The sequence below is a fragment of the Zea mays genome, chromosome 8 (assembly GCF_902167145.1).
Source record: "Zea mays cultivar B73 chromosome 8, Zm-B73-REFERENCE-NAM-5.0, whole genome shotgun sequence".
NCBI classification, from domain to species: Eukaryota; Viridiplantae; Streptophyta; class Magnoliopsida; order Poales; family Poaceae; genus Zea; species Zea mays.
In genome coordinates, this window is record NC_050103.1 from 142,642,126 (window position 1) to 142,665,178 (window position 23,053).

The 23,053-nt window shown below is 47.8% G+C and overlaps 1 protein-coding gene and 1 non-coding gene across 3 annotated transcripts; one reads left to right on the top strand and one right to left on the bottom strand.

The window, feature by feature from the left end:
* Window positions 1-321: 321 nt before the first annotated feature.
* Window positions 322-6,551, bottom strand: LOC103636022 (putative transcription factor bHLH041). Of its 2 annotated transcripts, none has more exons than XM_008658390.2 (4): window positions 6,246-6,551; window positions 5,391-6,111; window positions 1,111-1,488; window positions 322-968 (listed from the first exon to the last, which is right to left on the bottom strand). In XM_008658390.2, the coding sequence occupies exons 1-4, from the start codon at window positions 6,347-6,349 to the stop codon at window positions 924-926; spliced, it is 1,248 nt and encodes a 415-aa protein (XP_008656612.1). In that variant the 5' UTR covers window positions 6,350-6,551; the 3' UTR covers window positions 322-923. The 2 variants fall into 2 exon arrangements, with proteins under 2 accessions (XP_008656612.1, XP_020399002.1); XM_020543413.2 differs by having other exon boundaries at window positions 844-965; window positions 1,110-1,488.
* A 913-nt stretch (window positions 6,552-7,464) lies between these two features.
* On the top strand, window positions 7,465-7,603 carry LOC111590019 (small nucleolar RNA Z247). The gene has a single exon (XR_004852313.1). It is a non-coding gene; the product is annotated as a small nucleolar RNA Z247 (small nucleolar RNA).
* Window positions 7,604-23,053: the final 15,450 nt, after the last annotated feature.

Sequence of the window (23,053 nt, forward strand, 5' to 3'; positions counted from 1 at the left end):
AGAATTGAGGCGCTCAACGGCGTAGGCAACACTAGAGGCGCAAACTCACCTTGTAGTTTGGGCAAATGTCCCTATCTTGGTTATCTATCATTTTTGTAATACAAAAATTTAAACTTGTATACTACGACGATTGATATTTTCACCACCACTCAAATATTATGGAAGACCAATGCCCATGAAATGTACATGTACATCACTCCATAAGATGTATCTTCTTCCAACAAGAGGAAAGACTTCGGCTCATAAGGCCAATCATGAGAAGAAGGACAAAGTCAAAATCAAATAAGGTTTTGATAGCTCAAGTGAAGAACAAGGTTATAATGTCAAACTTGCTCTCATGATTAGGAAAACCACAAAGATGCATACAAGTCTCAACAAAGGGGCATCATGTTTGACTCAACAAAAAAGAAATTCTTCACAAGTAGCAAAAGAAAGCTCATCTCCAAAATGAATTGCTACTATTATTGTATGCCCAATGAACCTATCTCAAGAGACATTATGTATGTCCAAAGAACCTATTTCTTGTATTTTTTACATTTGACTCCCTATAGACCACTCAAGAAACGGTGTATTAAATGAGATTGTACATTGTCTAAAACCACCGATAAGTTGTATGCTTCGATGTCCCTTCTCATTGTCTTCCATGTCCGTCACCGGCGAGGCGCGGACCGCCAATAAGTTTTACCGCTTCGATGGTCGTCGTCGACGACGACGACTCCCAAGGCACACGTCGCACGGCTATGGCGGCTGAACCGGTCGCCTCATAGGCTCACTACACAGCAAACCTTTGGCAGAAGATCTGAGGCATCCAGGAGCTTACTGGATCGCCCTGCTAGCTCCTGCCTAGGCTGCAGCCACGAGGGGCGCCACACCGGTGCAGGAACTTGAGGGGTGAGACAAGGTCGCTTCGTGCACGGCCTCCGTCACGGCCTCGCGGAACAGCGCCTCGTTCCAGCAGTCGCCGTGTCCTGTGGTGGTCACAAGGGCAGATACGTACGTAGATCGATCAAGTTACTAATTAATCGCCTCAAGTTACTAAATAATGCATGCTCGATGAGCTAACCAAGAGCAATGCGATGCAAGGAATATAATAGGACAGAATAATAATACCATGATGTGCAGCTTGATGTTGGCGAGCGCCTTGAGCAGCGCCTGCGGCGAGTAGGTGTCGGCGTTGACGGACAGCACGCTGACCCCGCTCGTCCAACGGAGGCGCTCCAGGACGTGCAACACCAGGTCCACGATGTCGCACTCCACCATTACCATCACCATCAGGCTCACCTGCTGCTCGTCCGACGCTGCCCTGGAGATATGAACTCTGGCTCTCCGGTGTGCCGCCGTGGCCGTGGTGGCGCCGCCGCCGCCGCCGCCGTCCCCACAGGGGACGTACCTCTGCAGCTTGCTGTTCTTGTCCTCCAACTCCGATACCTGCGCCTCCAGCGCCATTACATAGCTCGCCGCGTTCATCAGCACCGTCGTCTTGTCCTTCTGCGATCGATGCACGTACGTAAGCAAGGTCCCGGCCCGTTTGACAAAACATAAACGTTCAGAACAAAACAAGATCGTTGTGATGTTATTTGCATTGGTGAATTCATTTTTTTAAAAAGTTCTGTGTATCGTGTCTAATAAGGGCTCCTTTGCAACTAAACAAAAACATATAGGAATTTGAGGTGATTATTTCAATCCTACTGGAAAGTTTCTTATGGACCTCTTTGGAACAAACTGTTGAATTCTGAATGTTTTTTTGATGAGATGCAAAACGCAGAAATTTGGTGGAAAACTAATTAACATTAGGTTACAAGTCATGAAAACTTTTCTTCATGTCAATCTCTCTCTTCTATTTCCTGTATTTTTCCATGTTCCATTCAAAGCGAAAAAATACAATTTTTCATGCATCATAGAATGCTATAAAATTGTACTTTTCAGGTGTCAGAAATTTTTTAGATGATTTCACACTACACTCTTATATAAGTAACTAGTATAAATACATTGTTGCTTTAACGATTTGTAGTAATCTTTGTATCGTAAGAAATCAAAATTTATCCTTATCAAACTATAAATAATTGTTATTTATTTTTGTGCCGATACGGATCACATGCATTTTATCGTAGTTGTGATTAAGAGATTGAGAGCGAAAATTGTAGACTATACCTATATGAATTGCAACGAATTTAGTATAAAATATATACAACGACAGTTTCTGAAATTACAAGTTTCGTGTGACTCCTGCGTAATAAATTAAGGAGGCCTGATTAAGCTTTTTATTTTGGTTGGGAACTATACGTCGCCTTTTCACTCCTTTATTAATTTTGCACAGCTTCCAGATTAATGGGATTTATCTATAGGATGTCAATGGAAAAGGCAGTTTCAAGCTTCGTCACATCCATGAAAGGGAAGCTTCATTTCACCGACTGGCTAATGAATGTGCATTGCTTCGTCACAGCCCATGTTAGCACTTAATTAGCACCTAATAATCAATCTCTTTCCCGTCGTTCTATGCATTTGCAGGCGGCAGGGAGTTTCGTGCCAGCCACTGAGGACTGTAAAGCGACGTAGACGATGGTGACTTTGTTCATCTTTCCAAGAATCCAACAGTATTTCATTTCACCCATGTGTTCTGGGCTTTTTCATCGCTGTTGTTGCTTGTTCCTCTGCACCTACCCTGCCATCAACCTGCATGTTTGATTTTTTTTTTAGACCATATTGGACACCAACAAGATCCTCCTTCCAATCACCTTCCTCGGAAACAAGAAACTATTGACCACCCCCCAACACACATGACTTTCCACTTTTCCAGCAAGTCATACTTTTGCAAATTGCAACTAAACAAAATTTATTCTTATCATTCTATCAAAAATTTTATCACATAAAGTATAGAAGTAACTCATGTTTGTTGGATTATAATATAAGTGAATTGTCTGTCTTTTCCTATCTCAACTTAAGCTTTTGGGTTGGAGTTAATATGGTATCAAAGACAAAGGTCATGAGTTTGAATTCTAGTTAGCGCAATTAAATAAAATAATTATTGCTCACTCATATTCCACGTCTAAAACTCAAAGGAGACACGACGTGAGGGAAGTGTTGGAATATAATATAAGTGAATTGTCCGTCTCTTCTTATCAGTTTAAGCTTTTGATTTGGACTAGTTGGTGCATGTAACTTAATATTGTTTGTATCGTTCTATCAAAATTGTTATCGAGCGCTTTCTTCTGCTATGTGGATGTATTCTTTTCTTATTTGCATATTGTTTCTTATTTGCATCACACATTGACTAGACTAAAAGTACTGTCATTTTGTTAATAGCAAGCAAAACAGTTTTGCTGAAAGCTTCCACCAGCCCAGGCAGTTTACTAATACATAATACTAGCTAGCATGGCTCCGCCGGTCCACCACCAACGCTGTACTTCATCTTGGAAGCTTCCATGCCATTGTATTGTGTTGTATTAGACCTTTTCAGCTTTGTGCGCACAACAGCAGGAACCTACGTAACCCTATGGTTATGGCCCTTCTAAAGACATTCCTCTGTCAATAATGTCGCTTTTCAAAGGGTTAAACAACGATGCCCTTCACGAGCTAGACTTCCGCTCTTGCAAGGGTGTCTTCCCTCCTAAATTATATAAGTTGTATTCTTGTGGAAAGGTAGAAGGATAAAGTATCACTTTGTAACCTTAAATAAGTTAAAATAAGTTAGTATTTCGTAGCTTATTTGTGATCCCAAAATAGTATTTTACCTTCGTACACTTTTAGCAAAATCCAACTTATATAATAATCTAGGAGGAAAGCAAACAAGGTCTAAGTCATATTTGAAAAAAATGGAGAGAAAAAAAAGGACAGAGCATCTATTCTCGATCTGCCTCACAAAAGCAACATACAGGACTCATCACGACTTGGTTGTTGTTGGGGTGGGTCCTTTTTAGACCATCAAATCGTAAATGAACAACCCAGAAATTTATTTTTCTATTTGTTTGTTCAAAGGTTACACCGTTTATCGTAACCGCCAGTGCTAGGGGCCAGTAAAAATCATCATTTTTACAGGCGGGTAACTGAAGACCGCCGATTTTCACTGGCGGTCGACGTAATAAAACCGCAAGTGCAAATCGTTTCCAGTGCAAACCGCCAGTGCAAGTCGCGGCATTTTTCGCGCAAAATTCGCGCGCTACGCGGTTGTTAGTAATCGAACCGTAGACCTCACCCTCGCTCATACCCTCCACTACCACTCCGTCTATGACATGCCTTGTGTCTAGTTTGTAGTTGTTTTCTCCACATATTACAACCATTTGAGTATAAATTGCTTATTTGAGACCCTAAACGAATTCAAATAAAAAAGTTGTCAACTACAAAGATAAATAACTTTTGAAGTTCTACAACTTTTATTTTGACACTTTTTTCATCCGAGGTAGTTTGCAAAATTTGAATTTTAAATTTGACAGACTTAGATTCAATTTTTGAGAACCGAAATGAGTTCAAATAAAAACGTTGTCAACTACAAAGTTTCATAACTTTTAGAGATCTACAACTTTTATTTTGATGGTTTTGTCATACGAGGTCGTTTGAAAAACTCGAAAAATTAAGGATAAAAATGATTTGTAGTGGCGGTTCCTTAAGAAAACCGCCACTAGAAATCGTATTTCTACTGTCGGTTCCTTAAGAAAACCGCCACTACAAATCATGGATTTCTACTGACGGTTTTCTTAAGGAACCGCTACTAGAAATACGATTTCTAGTGGCGGTTTTCTTAAGGAACCGCCACTAGAAATAGCACAGTCGGTGGATAACCGGATCCGTCTGTAAAAATATATGGGTGCCGCAGGCTTTGAGCTCTTTTCTACTAGTGTTAGACCATGTCTATAATAGTGCAGGTCACGTTGTTGCAACGGATCTATCCATGCATAAATATAAACAGCAAATAATAAAATCAGATGCAGATGCATGTCTTCTCTTTTGAGTGCTAGCAATTATTAACAATGGCCCAAGGGAAGAGGGAAAAGTTATTTTTGCATTTTGGATGTTAAAGCTGCTCATTCCGTTCATAAATAAACCGATTTTTAAAACTATATTAAGTCAAACTTGTTACATTTCATCTAAATTTGTAGAAAAGAACATAAAAAATATTTTGGTGTGCCTAATGATATTAATTTGGCGACGTAAATCCTTTTATAAATTGGGTTTTTTTAAGGTGATAACGTCAAACTTAAAAGGTTTAAACTTTATACACCTCTAAAAGTTGATTTGAGATCATGTATATGGCAATTAATTCATATCAATAAATCTATGTTGAATTCTTATAATCAACAAGTGAATGGTAGAAAATTGCAACTAAAGAAATTTGTATAATAAAATATACAATGTAGCAAAAGAGAGATGATTTGGACGATGAATGAGTACACTACCTTGGGACACGGCGGGAGGAGCGACCTGAGCGTGTGGAAGCTGCCGTTGAGCTTCTCCCGCCTCTTCCTCTCGGACAACATGTGGTACACCTGGCTGCTGTTGTTGCTCCCCGCCGCCGCCGCAGCCGCCTTGCAGGCGTCGTCCTGCTGCCCTGCTGCGTCGGCGGCGCTGGTGGTCCTCTCCGGCGCCACGGCGAGGCTGGTACTCCTGACAGTCACGTGGCTGGCGCTGTCGTCCCCGCCGTGAGGGTGTAGGCGCGGCTGCACGGCGGCGGCGGCTCTGTGCAGCGGTGACGAGGACTCGGAGGAGGAGGGCGACGTGGACGCGGCGGAGGAGATGACGGCCAGCATGGCCAGCATCATGGCCTCTTCGTCCCCGGCGAACGGGTCCTGCTGAAGCTGCAGGGGCGCCGGCGAGAAGGTGGCGGCGGGCAAGGCGGCGACAGCGTCGTAGTCGAGCGGGAAGAACGTGGAGGAGGAGCCCCCGCTGTCGATGGAGAGAGAGCGCGTGGAGGACAGCGACGACGACGAGTACACTGGCTGCTGCTCGTCTTGGCGCATCGGCAGGGCGCCGCGGTGGTCGTTGTGGGCGAAGAAGGCGCTCGTGTCCACGCCATCCGATTTGCCGGCGGCGGCGTCGGCGGAGGCCGCCGTGAGGTCCATGTTGGCGATGCCGAAGCAGGCGGTGTCGTCGACGGCGGCGAGGAAGCTGGCAGAGCACCTGCACCGATCGAAACCACAGACAGGAGAAAGAAAGCATGGTTCATTTGAGTCATCCATCAGGTGCGTGCATCGCTCACTGAATTAGAAAGCAAGGACTAGGAGGAACGAAAACGAAGTAGATAGCCTACTAACCCATACTCTGCTAGTGCTGGCCAGAAGGGGTCAGAGACAGGGTGGAGGCCGTCGATGTCGCCCGCCTGCAGCTGCAGGTCTAGGCCGCGCCACACTTCATCCATGGATGCTGATGGATTGGATAGGTCTGGATGGCCAGCAGCAAAGCTAAGGAGACTGGCCGAGCAACGACAACGAGGCAGCTGCTTTATATGGAGCCAACGGGAGTTGGTGTATGTATCGCGTCTACTAGCTAGACTCTAGTCGCAATATTATTTCGTCATTTTGTAAAATGGAGAGGCGCGCGGAGGCAACTACCAATAACTATGCAATCCAGTAGTAGTACGTACTAGTATTCGATCAATGCAAAGCGAGAGTGGAATAGTCGGTCAAAGTCGCGGGTGGTGCATGCATGCGCGGGCGACGCGGCAGCGAAGGCTGGTCAAATTCGAAGGCACACTCGGCTGATCCATCCATCACAGAAGCAACGGTTTGGATGATATAGCCCGTATTCCCTATTAGAATAGTCATATTATTTAATGTATATCCCGAACTCCTTGTAACAACCTCTAGCTACGGATATAGATTGTTTGTTAGCTGTTAGCTAGATTTACTCTCATGTAACCGGGTCAAGGGAAGGTTGTTACATCTGATGTTATCCTTGCGCAATGGGCGCCTATATTAACACGGAACCCGCGGCCCCTGAAGGGGTATGACGCTTCCTGCCCTCTGAACTTTCACATGGTATTCAGAGTCAAGTTCACCTTGCAAATCAGCCATGTCGAGTTCCCCCTCCAATCCACTCATTGCACATCCAGTATCCGAAAAACTTACCCGAGCAAACCATGCCATATGGGAAGCCCATGTTCGTGCGGCCATGCGTGGCTCTCGCCTCATTGGCCATCTTACTGGAACCACACCAGTGCCGGAGAAGGAGATTGCCGACGCTGATGGCAAGAAGACGTCAAATCCGGCGTTCGAGGAGTGGGATGCTCGGGACCAACAGGTCCTCAGCTACCTGCTCTCGTCTATCTCCAAGGAAATCCTGGTCCACGTCTCAAGATCTGAGACTGCAGCAGATGCGTGGAGAAAAATTCAGGCGATGTTCGCCTCACAGACCCGGGCTCGGGCTGTGAATCTCCGCATCGCCCTCTCGACGACCAAGAAAGGCAGCATGAATGTTGCTGAATATTTCGCGAAGATGAAGGGATATGCTGATGATATGGCGGCCGCAGGACGTCCGCTCGAAGACGACGAACTCGTCGAATACATCATCACCGGTTTGGACCGTGATTTTACCTCACTTGTCTCTGCCCTCGTTGCAAGGGTGGAGCCAATCTCAGTTGAAGAATTATATTCTCAGATGCTGAGTTACGAAACAAGAATGGATCTAATTCATGAAGGAGAGCAGCAGGCATCCGCTAATCTTGCAGGTCGTGGAGGTCGCTCTCGAGGACCGGGCCGCGGTCGTGGGCGTGCTCGGCCTCCTAGCCGCGGCTACAGCGGTGCAGGTGTGGGCGGCCAGGACTCCCGTGGAGCAGGTGGACAGGGACATGGCCCTGGCGGACAAGACAGCCATACTGTGGCAGGCAAGCAACGTGGCTACAGGCGCTCAAGTGGTGACTCATGCCAAGTTTGCTTTAAGAAAGGACATACGGCTGTCAACTGCTGGCACCGATTTGATGAAAGCTATGTCCCTGAAGAACGCCATGCTGCTGCCGCGACCAGCTCATACACAGTTGACACAAACTGGTATGCTGATAGTGGCGCCACTGATCACATCACCGGTGAATTAGAGAAACTGTCCATCCGAGATAAATACAACGGTGGAGATCAGATCCACACCGCAAGCGGTACAGGTATGGAAATCAGCCACATCGGTAATTCCTCTGTTAGCACCTCTAGTCGTAAGCTTCATCTAAAAGATATTCTATATGTTCCTGAAGCCAAGAAAAATCTTGTGTCTGTCCATTGCTTAACTACAGATAATTCTGCCTTTATAGAATTTCACCCAGATTTCTTTTTGATTAAGGATCAAGCAACTAGGCACACGCTGCTTAGGGGGCCATGTCACCGAGGACTGTACCCTCTTCCTTCGTCATCATCAATAAAGCGTCACGCCTGTGGAGTCAGCCAGCCATCAATCTCTCGGTGGCATGATCGTCTTGGTCATCCTTAATCTGTTATAGTTCGGCGAATTATTAGTAGAAATAAACTCCCTTGTTTAGTTGAATCTAATAATGAGTCTGTATGCAACGCTTGCCAACAAGCGAAAGCCCATCAGCTGCCATATCCTATTTCTTCTAGTAAATCGAACTCTCCTTTGGAGCTTATTTTTTCTGATGTCTGGGGTCCTGCGATTGAGTCTGTGGGCAGAAAACAATATTATGTTAGCTTTATTGATGATTATAGCAAGTTTACCTGGATTTACCTTATTAAGTTAAAATCTGAGGTATTCCAGAAATTCATTGATTTCCAACGTCTTGTTGAAAGGCAATTTGATAGAAAAATTCGTGCCATTCAAACAGATTGGGGAGGAGAATATCAAAAATTAAATTCCTTCTTTACCAAAATTGGCATCTCCCATTTAGTCTCTTGCCCTCATGCACACCAGCAAAATGGGGCAGCCGAACGAAAGCATCGCCACATTGTTGAAGTCGGCCTTTCCTTGCTATCTCATGCATCTATGCCTCTTAAATTCTGGGATGAAGCTTTCCTATCAGCCACATATCTTATTAATAGACTACCTAGTCAAGTCATTAATAATCAAACTCCTATAGAACGTCTTTTTCACCAAAAACCAGATTATTCCTCCTTACGTGTTTTTGGTTGTGCCTGTTGGCCAAATTTGCGCCCCTACAATACTCACAAACTTCAATTCAGATCAAAGCAGTGTGCTTTTCTTGGCTATAGTCCTCTTCACAAGGGTTTTAAGTGTCTCGATATCTCCACAGGACGTGTTTATATTTCTAGAGATGTCATATTTGATGAGACTGTTTTTCCTTTCTCCGCTCTCCATCCAAATGCTGGCGCCAGATTACAGTCTGAAGTTCTCTTAATGACATCCCTCACGACTAAAATAGGTGCTAATAGACGTGATACTGATGTTCCTGATTTTCTCCCTGTTAATACTAACTTGTCTGATGAGAATACTGCAGTGCACAGACATCAATATGCAGGGGGTCCTGTTCACCGAATTGATGGATCACTACCCACTGTTGCAAGTTTGACGCCAGGGGAGGAACCTGACCAGTCTACCGCGCATGCATCTGAGGGAATCCGGGACACTGTACAGGCGCACGCCGCTCCTGTGCCGGACCACTGTACCACGCATGCTGCTCCTGTGCCGCTCCACTGTACCGCGCCTACAGCCCCTATTTCCCCTATTACTACAGGCGCTGATGTGACTATACAGGACACACTCTCTTTACAGCAAACAGGGGAAGCAGCCGCGTTCTTGCCAGAGCCGGTCCATGCCCATGATGATACTGCTGACACGTCCCTACGTCCACACACGAGACCGCGGAGCGGCATCCGGAAAGAGAAAATATACACTGATGGCACAATCAGGTATGGCTACTTCACGTCCTCTGGTGAGCCACAGTGTCTTGATGAAGCACTTAGTAATTCTCATTGGAAGAATGCTATGGATCTGGAATATGCTGCTCTGATGAATAACGAAACATGGCATCTAGTTCCACCAAAAAAAGGCACAAATGTGATAGGTTGTAAATGGGTATATAAAATTAAAAGGAAGGCTGATGGAAGCTTAGATAGATATAAAGCTCGCCTAGTTGCAAAAGGTTTTAAGCAACAATATGGAATAGATTATGAAGACACATTTAGTCCTGTCATTAAAGCTACTACAATACGTATTATTCTATCTATGGCTATCTCTCGAGGTTGGAGCCTTCGACAACTTGATGTTCAAAATGCCTTCCTTCATGGTTTTCTTGAAGAAGTCTACATGCAGCAACCACCAGGTTTTGAGGATCCAGAAAAGAAACAATATGTGTGTAAGCTTGATAAAGCATTATATGGACTCAAACAAGCACCAAGAGCATGGTACTCTCGCCTAAGTTCCAAGCTGGTGAACCTCGGTTTCTCACCATCAAAAGCTGATTCATCTTTATTTTTCTATAACAAGGGTAACACTACAGTATTTGTGCTTGTTTATGTTGATGATATAATTGTTGCAAGCTCTACAGAAGCATCAACCGCAGCACTGCTAAGAGATTTAAAAGGAGAATTTGCACTCAAAGATCTTGGTGATCTACATTATTTCTTGGGCATAGAAGTGAACAAGGTACGTGATGGGATTATTCTTACTCAAGAGAGATATGCTTCAGATTTATTAAAAAAGGTAGGAATGTCAAACTGCAAACCAGTTAGCTCACCATTGTCCACTAGTGAAAAGCTATCCCTGCATGAAGGGTCATTGTTGGGGAGCAATGACGCCACACAATACAGAAGTATTGTTGGGGCTTTACAATACTTAACACTCACTAGGCCTGACATTGCATTCTCTGTTAATAAGGTATGTCAGTTCCTTCATGCTCCTACAACTGTTCACTAGGCAGCAGTAAAGAGAATCCTCAGGTATATCAAACAGTGCACAAAGTTGGGTCTGCATATACACAAATCACCCTCAACTTTGGTAAGCGCATTTTCTGATGTAGACTGGGCTGGTAGCATTGATGATAGAAGATCAACCGGAGGTTTTGCAGTGTTTCTAGGATCTAATCTTATTTCTTGGAGTGCTCGTAAGCAACCCACAGTATCTAGATCAAGTACGGAGTCAGAATATAAGGCTATTGCTAATGCCACAGCTGAAATTATGTGGGTACAAATTTTACTCAAAGAACTAAATATTAGCAGTCCGAGAACAGCTAAGCTCTGGTGTGATAACATGGGAGCAAAATATTTATCAGCCAATCCTATCTTTCATGCAAGAACCAAGCACATTGAGGTGGATTATCACTTTGTAAGAGAAAGAGTTCTACAAAAGCTACTAGAAATTGATTTTGTTTCCTCCCAAGGACAAATTGCAGACGGTTTCATTAAGGCATTATCGGTCAAACTGCTGGAGAACTTTAAAGTCAATCTCAACCTCCGACGGCTGTGATTGAGGGAGGCTATTAGAATAGTCATATTATTTAATGTATATCCCGAACTCCTTGTAACAACCTCTAGCTACGGATATAGATTGTTTGTTAGCTGTTAGCTAGATTTACTCTCATGTAACCGGGTCAAGGGAAGGTTGTTACATCTGATGTTATCCTTGCGCAATGGGCGCCTATATTAACACGGAACCCGCGACCCCTGAAGGGGTATGACGCTTCCTGCCCTCTGAACTTTCACATTCCCGTCACATTTTTTATTGAGTGACCTACACTATAGGTCTCTAAACTTGTTCAGCCGTGTTATCTAGCTCCCTAAACTCTCAAAACGAATTTTTAGGTCCCTAAACTTATTCGGCAGTGTTATCCAGGTCCCCAAACTCTCAAACGAATTTTTTGGCCACTAAACTTGTTCGGTAACACACTACATGTCCAAACAAATCAATTCTCGAAGCATGAGTCTGTGTGACGTTGCTGATGTGGATAACCGATGATGTAATAACACATTCTATAGGGACTAGACTTTTTGTTGGAATTAAGTTTTTTTTAGTAATTTAACTCCTGAATTGTTTTACAAGTTTTTTAAGGTATATATAAGCATGAGTGTGGCACCGAAACTAATTTGACAAAGTTTATACTCGATTTTTAAAACAAATTCTAATTTCATATAGTAATGGGAAAATATGAAGAATGTACTCCTCTCAGACGATATATTTTATACCACATTATTATATCATAAATTTATACCAGAATTGCATGTGAAGGATTATATCATAATCGCAACACAAATATGAAGATGCGTCGTAGTTATAAATATGACTACATGCCATCTCGGAGCCGCCGCTCAGTACGCTTCATGGCATTTTGAAAAGTCGCCTAGAGGAGGGGTGAATAGGCAAATCTGAAATTTATAAACTTTAAGCACAATCTACAAGCCGGGTTAGTGTTAGAAATATAATCGAGTCCGAAAGAGAGGGCGAAAATAAATCACAAGCAAATAAGGCGGATGACACGGTGATTTGTTTTACCGAGGTTCGGTTCTTGCAAACCTACTCCCCGTTGAGGTGGTCACAAAGACCGGGTCTCTTTCAACCCTTTCCCTCTCTCAAACGATCACCTAGACCGAGTGGGCTTTTCTCCTTAATCAACGGGTCACTTAGACCCTTACAAGGACCACCACAACTTGGTGTCTCTTACTTGATTACAAGTTGCTTGAGAACAAGAATGGAGGAAGAAGAAAAGCGATCCAAGCGACAAGAACTCAAATCAACACAAATGTCTCTCTCTCACAAGCCACTAAGTCTTTGGAATGAGATTGGGACTTGTAGAGGATTAGATCTTTTGATTTGTGTCTTGGAGTGAAGTCTAGAGCTCTTGTATTGAATGCAATAGCTGAAAACTTATATGCCTTGAAGTGTGGTGGTTGGGGGGTATTTATAGCCCCAACCACCAAAGTGGCCGTTGGGGAGGCTGTCTGTCGATGGGCGCACCAGACAGTCCGGTGCGCCACCGGACACTGTCCGGTGCGTCAGCCACGTCACCCAACCGTTAGGATTCGACTGTTCGAGCTCTAACAGCCTGGGCCACCAGACAGTCTGATGGTGCACCGGACAGTCACTGTTCACTTTTGCAGACGAACGTTTGCGCAGTAGCCGTTGCTCCGCATGGCACACCGGACAGTCCGGTGCTACACCGGACAGTCCGGTGAATTATAGCGGAGTGGCTCTTCAAAAACCCGAAGCTGAGCAGTTCAGAGTTGATCTCCCTGGTGCACTGGACACTGCCCGGTGGTGCTGTTGGGGCGAAGGCGAAGACGCCACCCTTCGCTCGATGCCTTCGCCAGCCTCGCTGCACCAACGGAGACAAGACGACTGGCAGATTTACCCTTCGTCCCACGCGTCGCCGGACGAAGGTCTGTGACGAGGTCGTCCCATATCGCGGCCTCGTCCAACACGGAGGCCCACGTGTGATCCGGCCCATTGTAACAGGCGCTGCGTGGCCGCTGAGCATTACGGGCCTGATTTGTAAAGGTCTCCCTGTAATTACAGTCTGTAACCCTGCTTTATGGGAATATTCTGGGGATAACCTAGGCGCCTGAGGGCACATGCGTCCTTAACTCAGGATGCTGGGCACTCAGATACCTATAAATACCCCCGCACAGTGTCCTTGAGAGGCCAGATTAACAGAGCTTTTGCCATCTCGAATTGAAACCTTGTTTACGTTGCTCTCACTCCCCCGTTGGATCAACTTGCTCGGGAGAGCAAGTTCCAACATTTGGCGCCCACCGTTCGTACTACGAAAAAACCACCTGCGATGGCACCCAAGAGAGCTAGCTCGAAGGCTGACGAGGCTGCGAAGGCAGCACTGCTGGCCGAGAAAAAGGGCAAGGCCCTCGTCGACACCACCCACCAAGAGGCCACTGAAGACGACGCTCTCAACAAGAGGCAGCGCAACGAACAACCCACTCCCGAAGGCAGTCTCCGCACCTGCAGATCTGGAGGACAACCGCAACTTCCCCCAGGTTTCGCTCCACCGGAGGGCGCGGACGTCATCGAGGACGGCGAAGTCATCGGTGTCTCAGCAGAAGAGCAGCTACAGCTGTGTGCCTTGCGCATCAAGAACCGCAACCTCCAGAAGCAAAAAGAAATCCTTGAGGCCAAGCGCCACCGTGTGTCTGCACAAGCTAAGATGCGACAAATGATACACGACGAAGAGCAGAAGGCCCAGGAGCTCGAACAAGAGATTGCGCTCAAGCAGCGCGAAGGCCACCTCGGCCTGCAACACGGCCCTCCCCTACAGCAGCGCGCACAAGTCGAAGACCTGTACTTCCCTCATGTCACACCCGGTTTTAGAAGGCAACCCGAATGCGAACCATGTACGTGCCAGGATCAGTAATTCACGTACACAGCAGTTACATAACATGGACATCATCACACAGTGCTCAAAATAGTATTAAAAAGGGAAATAATAGTCGATTACATCATACGTCTGAGACGTCCATATAGTCCTTACAATAAATCAAAGTGCGAAAACGAAACGTAGATAACCGCGACCTTCACAGGCAGCCGACTGGGGGTTGCCGCTAACCCACGCCTAGAACTCGTCGTAGTCTTGGAACTCCTGAAAGTCTCCTTCCACAGCTTCATCTTCGCCTGAGCAGTGGTTGCAATGCTGACAACCTGGGGATGGGTGGGGGTTTGGTGTGTAGAGCAAGGGTGAGTACACATCAACATACTCAGCAAGTATCCTGTTTGGCTGTAGTGGACTAGCTTTATGTGGAGATAAGTCAAGCAGTTGCTTTTAGTTGGTCAGATTATTATTTACTAATAGAAAGCCAGGTTTTAGCTTTAACCCAAGTTATTAGCCCGATGTACCCTTTCCAAACGGAAAGAATACCACTTACCAGCACCATAGTCTTAACCAAAACCATCGATCTCATAGCCACCTGTACCGAAGTATCTCTGATCAAGTACCACTAATCACTGGAGCTCCCTTGGCCGCTCATAACCGCGAGCACGGCTGATATATCAGTTTTCAAACACTCTGCAGAGGTTGTGCACTTTACCCACAAGCCGTGATTCCCTCTTGCCTTGGGCCGATCAAACCCTTAAACACTACCAAGGTGAATAGGCAGGGTTTCACTACGTAGCCTTTACAAAGATTCCCCGGGGCTGTAGTCGCCCGTTAGGTTTCCTAAATGTACCGCACTCCTCCCCAAGGGACAAATCAACCTTGGCAGAGCGAGCCGCATACACCGAGCCCCATTGACGGCACGACGGCGAAGCGAACTACACCCCGGATCCTCTAATTATTCAGCTAAGGGCACCCCATTCCACCCTCATGGTTGCACTGTTTTCCCGGGCGGTCATCCATAGAACAGGTCCTTACGGAGAGGCACTCGAGAAACCGCTCGAGCCCCCTTAAAGCCACAAGTACACCATCATAATAAGAGAAGGGAAAACAGCGTATCATAGATAATCTCATCATGTTCATTGATTAGAGTTGAGCAATAGCATAAAGCTAACTAATAATAATCCATCCATATAGGTAAACAAGGATATGGATAACAAAAGCTAGTCAGTCCTTAGGCATAAATGTGTAAAGCGGGAGGTGAATTAAAGAATGAATAGGACAGAGATAGGTCAAGGGACACTTGCCTCCACCAACCGACTGCTGCTCAGGGGCTTCTCCTGCGAGTTCCTCGGGCTCTTCAACCGGATCGTTCTCTATGCGAGTGCAAGCATACATACATTCATCCATTCAAATTAGGAAACAAACAGTACACCATACAAGAGAACAAGTAAAGCAAATATGCATAGAATACCACATACAATAATGAATTTACCTTGGTTAGAAAGAAACGAGGGAAGGTCTCGCAAGGGTTAAGGCTTATGCTCGAGGGGCACTACGGGTAAACGAATGACTAGACGTCACGTGCTCTAGTTTTAATTGGTTCTAACAAAAGAATTAGCTACATGCACTAATGTAATCGCGATCACTTTTAGCAGATTAACATGGAACGAGATAGATGATTAGTTATACAAATTAACTAACGTAACCAATTTCCAAATTGAGACTCCTATCTTATTAATATAAACATGGGATTAACGCGCATAGGACACGGGGGGGGGGGGGGGGGTAGACGGGGCGTCTGGGGGTAGACGGGGCACGACGGGTCGTGCCAAGGCACGCGCACTACGCGGGTACGCGCGCGAGGTCGCACGCACACGCCACTGACTAGCCGTGCGCACGTCGGGGCCGAGCGCTAGCCGAGCTCAAAGCCGCGCGCCATAGGCACGCTGGGCCAAGCTCGAGGCCACGCAGGGCCCGACGCGACGCGAGCAAGGCACGGCGGGGCGAGCGGCAAGCACGCCGGGGAAAGCGAGCGCGGGCGAGCGAGGATACGGCCGGACGAGGCCGAGCGCGGGGACGGGCGGCCGAGCCGGGACACGGGGCGGGACGGGGCGGCTCGCCGGAGGGCGACCGGGGGCAGGGCCGAGCGCGGCTGCTGGGGGGGCGGCCGGGCACGGGGCGGGGCGGGTCGCTGGGGCGGCCAGGGAGAGGCGGCGCGGGCGGGGCCGAGCCGGGGGAGGTCGAGGGCGGCTCGCCGAGGCGGGGCGGGCGCGGGCTCGTCGGGGCGGGGCTGAGCGCGGCGGCGCCGGCCGAGGACGGCGCGGGCGGGGCCGAGCCGGGGGAGGTCGGGGGCGGCTCGCCGGGGCGGGGCCGGGCGCGGCGGCGCCGGCCGAGGACGGCGCGGGGGCGGCCGGGGGAGGCCGGACGCGGGACGCCGGGGCGGGGGCGGCCGAACCGGGTGGCCGGGCGGGCGAGGGAGGAGGAGGGAGAAGGGGGAAGGAGAGGGGAGGAGGGGGGGGCTCACCGGAGAGGGGCGGCGCGGCGGCGGCGCCGGGGAGGGGAGAGGCGGCGGCGCTAGGGTTAGGGTGAGGGTGAGGGAGAGAGAGAGAGAGAGGGATGACGGGCGGGGCCCGCAGGAGGATTTTTGGAAAAAAGAAAAAGGGGTGGGGGGCGGTTGGGCCGACTGGGCCCAAAGTGGGGGGAAGAGGGGGCGCGCGGCTGGGCCGACGTGGGGCCCACGCGGAAGGGGGGGGGAAGGGGGCGGCTGGGCCGCCAGCTGGGCCGGCCGAAGGGGGGGGGCGGCTGGGCCGAATAGGGGAGAAGGGGGGAGAGAGGGAAGAAAAAGAAAGAAAAAAAAGAAAAGGCTTTTTCCTTTTTTCTAATTTCTAATTTTCTCTAGACGAAAGCATTCACATTTTTAATCAAACAAAAAATATGCATGGTTCGGCATGGTGCATCACACAAAATAAAGTGTTTTAAGGTTTTGCTTTACACGAGGTCTAATGTCAAAACCCGCTGCGACTTTGGAAAAGATCAAGGCTTAGCGAGAAGAAAAGGGAAAAAGGAAAGAGTAACGCCTGAATTTGGTGAGAGAAAAGAAGAAAAAAATTCTACCCCCAAATTCAGGGCGTTACAAACCTATCCCCCTTAAAAGAATCTCGCCCTCAAGATTCAAGGCTGGCTAGCAAAGAGCTCAGGGTATTTAGCCATCAGATCATCTTCACGCTCCCAGGTTGCTTCTTCCTCAGAGTGATGATTCCATTTGACTTTGCACATTCTGATGGTCTTCCTTCGGGTGACTCTGTCTGCAACCTCAAGGATTTGCACTGGCTTCTCAACGTAGGTCAAGTCCTCCTGGACTTCAAGACCTTCCACTGGCAACTGCTCCTCTGGCACACGCAAGCACTTCTTCAACTGAGACACATGAAAAACATCATGCACAACAGACAAATTCTCGGGCAAACTGAGCTGATAGGCCACTTCTCCACGTCTTGCAAGGATCTGATACAGACCAATGTAGCGGGGTGCTAGCTTGCCTTTGACTCCGAACCTCTTGACTCCTCTGATTGGTGACACTTTCAGATAGACGAAGTCGCCGACTTCGAAACTCAGCTCTCTTCTTCTTATGTCTGAATAGCTTCGCTGCCTCGATTGCGCTATCTTCAGATTCTCTCGGACCATCTTGATGTTCTCTTCGGCTTCAAGTAGAATGTCTGGCCCAAACACTTGCTTTTCTCCAGGCTGATCCCATTGCAACGGAGTTCTACAACTCCTTCCATAGAGCGCCTGAAATGGTGACATCTTCAAACTGGCCTGATAACTGTTGTTATAGGAAAACTCTGCATAAGGCAATCTCTTATCCCATCCGGACTGATCTTGCAACACACAGGCTCTCAACATGTCTTCAAGAATCTGGTTGGTTCTTTCGGTCTGGCCATCTGTCTGCGGATGATAAGCTGAACTGAAATTCAGATGTGTGCCCAAGGCTTCATGCAACTGCTGCTAGAAATGAGAGGTGAACTGCGTTCCTCTATCTGACACTATCTTCTTTGGCACACCATGAAGACAAACGATCCGAGACATATACAATTCTGCCAATACTGCACTGCTGTAGTTGGTCTTGACAGGTATGAAGTGGGCTGACTTGGTCAAACGGTCCACTACTACCCAAATGGAATCGTAGCCGGCTCGAGTGCGAGGCAATCCGACTATGAAATCCATACCAATTTCATCCCATTTCCACTGAGGGATCTGCAACGGTTGCAACAATCCAGCAGGTCTCTCGTGCTCTGCCTTAATTCTTCGACAACTATCGCACATAGCCACATGCTCTGCGATTTCCCTCTTCATTCCGTACCACCAGAATTTCTTCTTCAGATCCTGATACATCTTCTCACTGCCAGGGTGAATCGAATAGGCTGTCTCATGAGCTTCCTTAAGGATCAACTCTCGAATGGACTGGACATTGGGAACACACAAGCGGTCTTTGAACCATATCACACCTTCTGCATCTTCTCGAAAATCTTTGCCTCTGCCATCTAGAATCAGTCGCCGGATCTCACTGATCTTCTCATCGTTCTTCTGCGCTTCTTTGATTTCACGCTCTAAGGTAGGTTCCAATTCAACTGTGACTCCTCGCGAATTGTTCAGAAATCCGAGACTCAACCTGTCGAACTCCTTGGCCAACTCATAAGGCATCGGACGAGCGACCATCAGATTGACTTGACTCTTTCTGCTCAAAGCTTCTGCCACTACGTTTGCTTTGCCTGGATGGTAATGAATCTCCAACTCATAGTCTTTGATCAACTCTAACCATCTTCGTTGCCTCATATTCAACTCGGACTGAGTGAATATGTACTTCAGACTCTTGTGGTCTGTGTAAACATCACATTTCTGTCCATACAAGTAGTGCCTCCATGTCCTCAGTGCGTGAACCACTGCTGCCAACTCTAGATCATGGATTGGGTAGTTCTTCTCATGAACCTTCAGCTGTCGGGACGAGTAAGCCACAACTCTTCCCTCTTGCATCAACACACATCCCAAACCTGTGTAACAAGCATCACAGTACACCGAGAAGGGCTTGTGCACATCAGGCAAGACTAGGACAGGCGCTGTTGTCAACTTCTCTTTCAGCGCTTCAAAGGCCTCTTGACATTTCTAGGTCCACTTGAACTCAACCTTGTTGCCTAGCAACGCTGTCATTGGTTTCGCAATCCTCGAAAACCCTTCAATGAATCGCCGATAATATTCGGCCATTCCAATGAAACTCTTGATTCCTCGGGCATCTGTTGGCGCTTTCCAGTTCAAAATGTCTGCCACTTTCTTCGGATCCACAGCCAATCCTTCTTTGTTGATTATGTGACCCAAGAACAGGACTTCACTGATCCAGAACTCACACTTGCTCAACTTTGCATACAACTGGTGCTCTCACAATCTCTGCAATACCATCTTCAAATGATCTGCATGCTCTTCTTCGCTTTGAGAATAGACCAGAATGTCATCAATGAATACCACCACAAACTTATCGAGATAGTCCATGAATACACTATTCATCAAGTTCATGAAGAACGCTGGCACATTGGTCAAACCAAAAGACATCACTGTGAACTCATACAAACCATACTTGGTAATGAATGCCATCTTCGGAATGTCCGAAGGTCGGATCCTGAGCTGATGATAACCTGACCTCAGACCAATCTTGGAGAACACACTGGCTCCTCTCAACTGGTCGAACAGATCTTCTATTCTGGGCAAGGGATACTTGTTCTTGATCGTGACCTCATTCAAAGCTCGATAATCGATACACATCCTTTTGGTGCCATCTTTCTTCTCCACGAACAAGACAGGGGCGGCCCAAGGCGAGGTGCTTGGCCGGATGTAACCTTTCTCTGACAGCTCATCAATTTGCTTCTTAAGCTCAACCAACTCTGGTCCAGATATTCTGTAAGCTCTCTTGAAGATAGGGGCGGTTCCAGGAAGAAGCTCTATGGCAAACTCAACTTTCCGCTCTGGTGGCATACCCGGTAAGTCCTTTGGAAACACATCTGGGAACTCAGACACAACCCTGATACTCTCAATTGGGTCTGCTTCACTGCTATCAACAGCTAGCTGATAACAACTTCCTTTCTTTGGCTCAGGCGGGACTAACTCAGTCACCACTTCCTCTCCTAGTGGGGACACCAACTTGATGGTCCTTTTATCACAACTGATAACTGCCTGATACTTATCTAGCCAATTCATCCCTAGGATGACATCTATTCCCTGAGTACCCATTACTATAAGGTTGGCGGAAAACGCTATCCCCCTTATTTCCACACTTATATTCAAACAAATGCTATCGGCTCGAATTCTACCACCGGCTGAGTCAATTTGAATGGGGGTTGACTTGGTAGTAATTGGAAGATTATGTGCTTCTACCCATGATGCAGTAATGAAAGAATGCGTTGCTCCAGTATCAAATAACACTTCTGCGATATGGGAGTCGACTGGGAACATACCTACTATCATGCCGGGGGTCTCCTGAACTGCTTCAGCCTCCAAGTGGTTCAGCCTTCCATGATTATAGCGCGACTGAGAGCGATTGCCTGCTCCAGGCTGAGGCACATTCTGCTTCGCTGGGGCATTGGGGCCTGACTGCTGCTGGGCTGCCTTCTTTGGACATTGCATCACCCAGTGGCCTTGCTCTCCACAGTGGGAACATGCTCTATTTCCAACCTGAGTTGGTGCTGCCTGACTGTTCTGCTGGGCTGTTGGGGTAGGAAGACGAGGTGCTTGCTGATTCTGCCTCTGAAACTGACCTCCTGACTGATTGCTCTGACGGTTCTGGTACTGATGCTGAGGATACTGCCTTTGAAACTGCTGATGCTGCTGAGGTGGACGCTGGTTCTGCCTGAACTGCTGAGGTTGATTGCCTGAGAAACGAGGACGATTGCTGCTTCCAGGCTGGGGTCCACTGATCTTGCGCTTACGATCCTCCATCTCCTTACGCTTTCTCTCTGTCATGATTGCTCTGTCAATCAGGTGCTGGAATGTCGGGAAGGTGTGATTCATCAGTTGGTACTGCAGAGGGTCAACCAAGCCTCTCAGGAAACGGTACTGTCGCTTGGCGTCGGTGTTGACATCTTCAGGAGCATAGCGAGACAATTGCAGAAACCTGTCCCGGTACTCACTGACAGACAATGGCCCTTGCTTGAGGGCCAGGAACTCCTCCTTCTTCACTGTCATCAGACCTGCAGGAACATGGTACTGACGGAAGCTTCCTATGAACTCTTCCCAGGTGATGGCGTCAGGGTGGGCATGGGTGGCGAGGTAAGACTCCCACCATGACTGAGTTGCTCCTCTCAACAGACGGGGACCATACAGGACCTTCTCCCTGTCATCACACTGAGCGGTATGCAACTCCCGCTCCACAGTGCGCAGCCAGTCTTCAGCATCCATGGGGTCAGAAGAATGAGCGAACGTTGGTGGATGACCTCTCATGAATTTAGCACGCTTGTCTCTGGGCATCTGAGGCATCTGAGGCTGAGGTGGGGCCTGCTGCTGCTGCTGCTGAATGGCGACCAAAGTCTGACCGATGGCTTGAACTGCCTGAGTCTGCATCAGAAACATCTGCTCGATGGACATCGGGGGCGGGGGCGGCAGGTGCTGCTGCTGGGGCACCTCCTCCTGTTGAGCGGCTCGCTCCTGCTGAGCACGCCTTCCTCCTCTGCGCCTGTTCTCTGACATCTGCAGAATGCAACCACACATCAGAACTGATCTGGCAAATCTTGCAGCATAAGAAAAGAGTATAGAATTCTTCAACAGCACTGAACAGATGAGCATCTTCACTGATCTCCAACACAGACCACACAGCTTCTCAGATAAAGAGGAAAGTGGAATAAAAGGTTTCCCAACTATATAACTAACTCCATTAACATAATAGGTAAACCAAAATGCAGGGGATACCCACACTCTGGTGACAGTCATTACAAAGATCCAAACCAAACATAGTTCATCATGACAAACATAGATGCACAGGATATAGCAAACTACCCTGTCTAACTAAGACTAACTAAGACCGAGACTAACGCTAAGACTGTAGCTTCTACGTATGTATATTTCGTATTAATTACAAGATCCAACTCTACCGAACTATGGTTCTAGAGTTATCTTGGTCTTGCAGTCGGGATTGCCATAAGACTGGTGTCCACGCCGAGGTGAGCGGTACGGGTGCTGAATCCCGACGGGAGCGGGGGAACCATCATCCAGGTGACGACGTTCCGCGCGCTCAGCCCGCAGCAGGGCGATCTCAGCACGAGCCCTACTCAGCTCGTCTAATGCATGGTCCAGCTCCGTGTTTAGCACGGCGGCTAGGTTGACTGTGCTGCTCAACCTAGGATTGCCCTCACCGACAGGTGAGACAATCACGCCTCCTGTGCTGCCAGATGGACGGCGGGGGTAATACTTCAGGTCAAGGCCGTCAGCTACCCCACCGAAAACCGAGCAGTAGTGCGAAAGCGCACGCCGTGTAGCATCTTGCATGGCTGCCTCAGCTGAGTCCCGCTCAGAGATAGAATAGTGCTCTGAGCAGGCCTCCGCACCCTGGAGACTGTTCTCCGGGCGACGCACCAAGCAGGTTGCCTCCCAGCGGTCCGGGTAGACCCCACGACTGTGCTGGTAGACCACACAGCGATACTCGATGGACCAAGTATGCCGGTCAAATGCCTGACGTAGCAGGGTATCGAGCGCATCGTGGAAGTGACACCCGCGAGCAGCGTCGCGAGTGATGGGTCGAGCAACCCATCCTTCCGGCTCATGGTTAGCAGAGAAGTCGGTGTCGTGGCTCGAGCTGTCGTCGCCACCTCCGTCGTCTGGGTC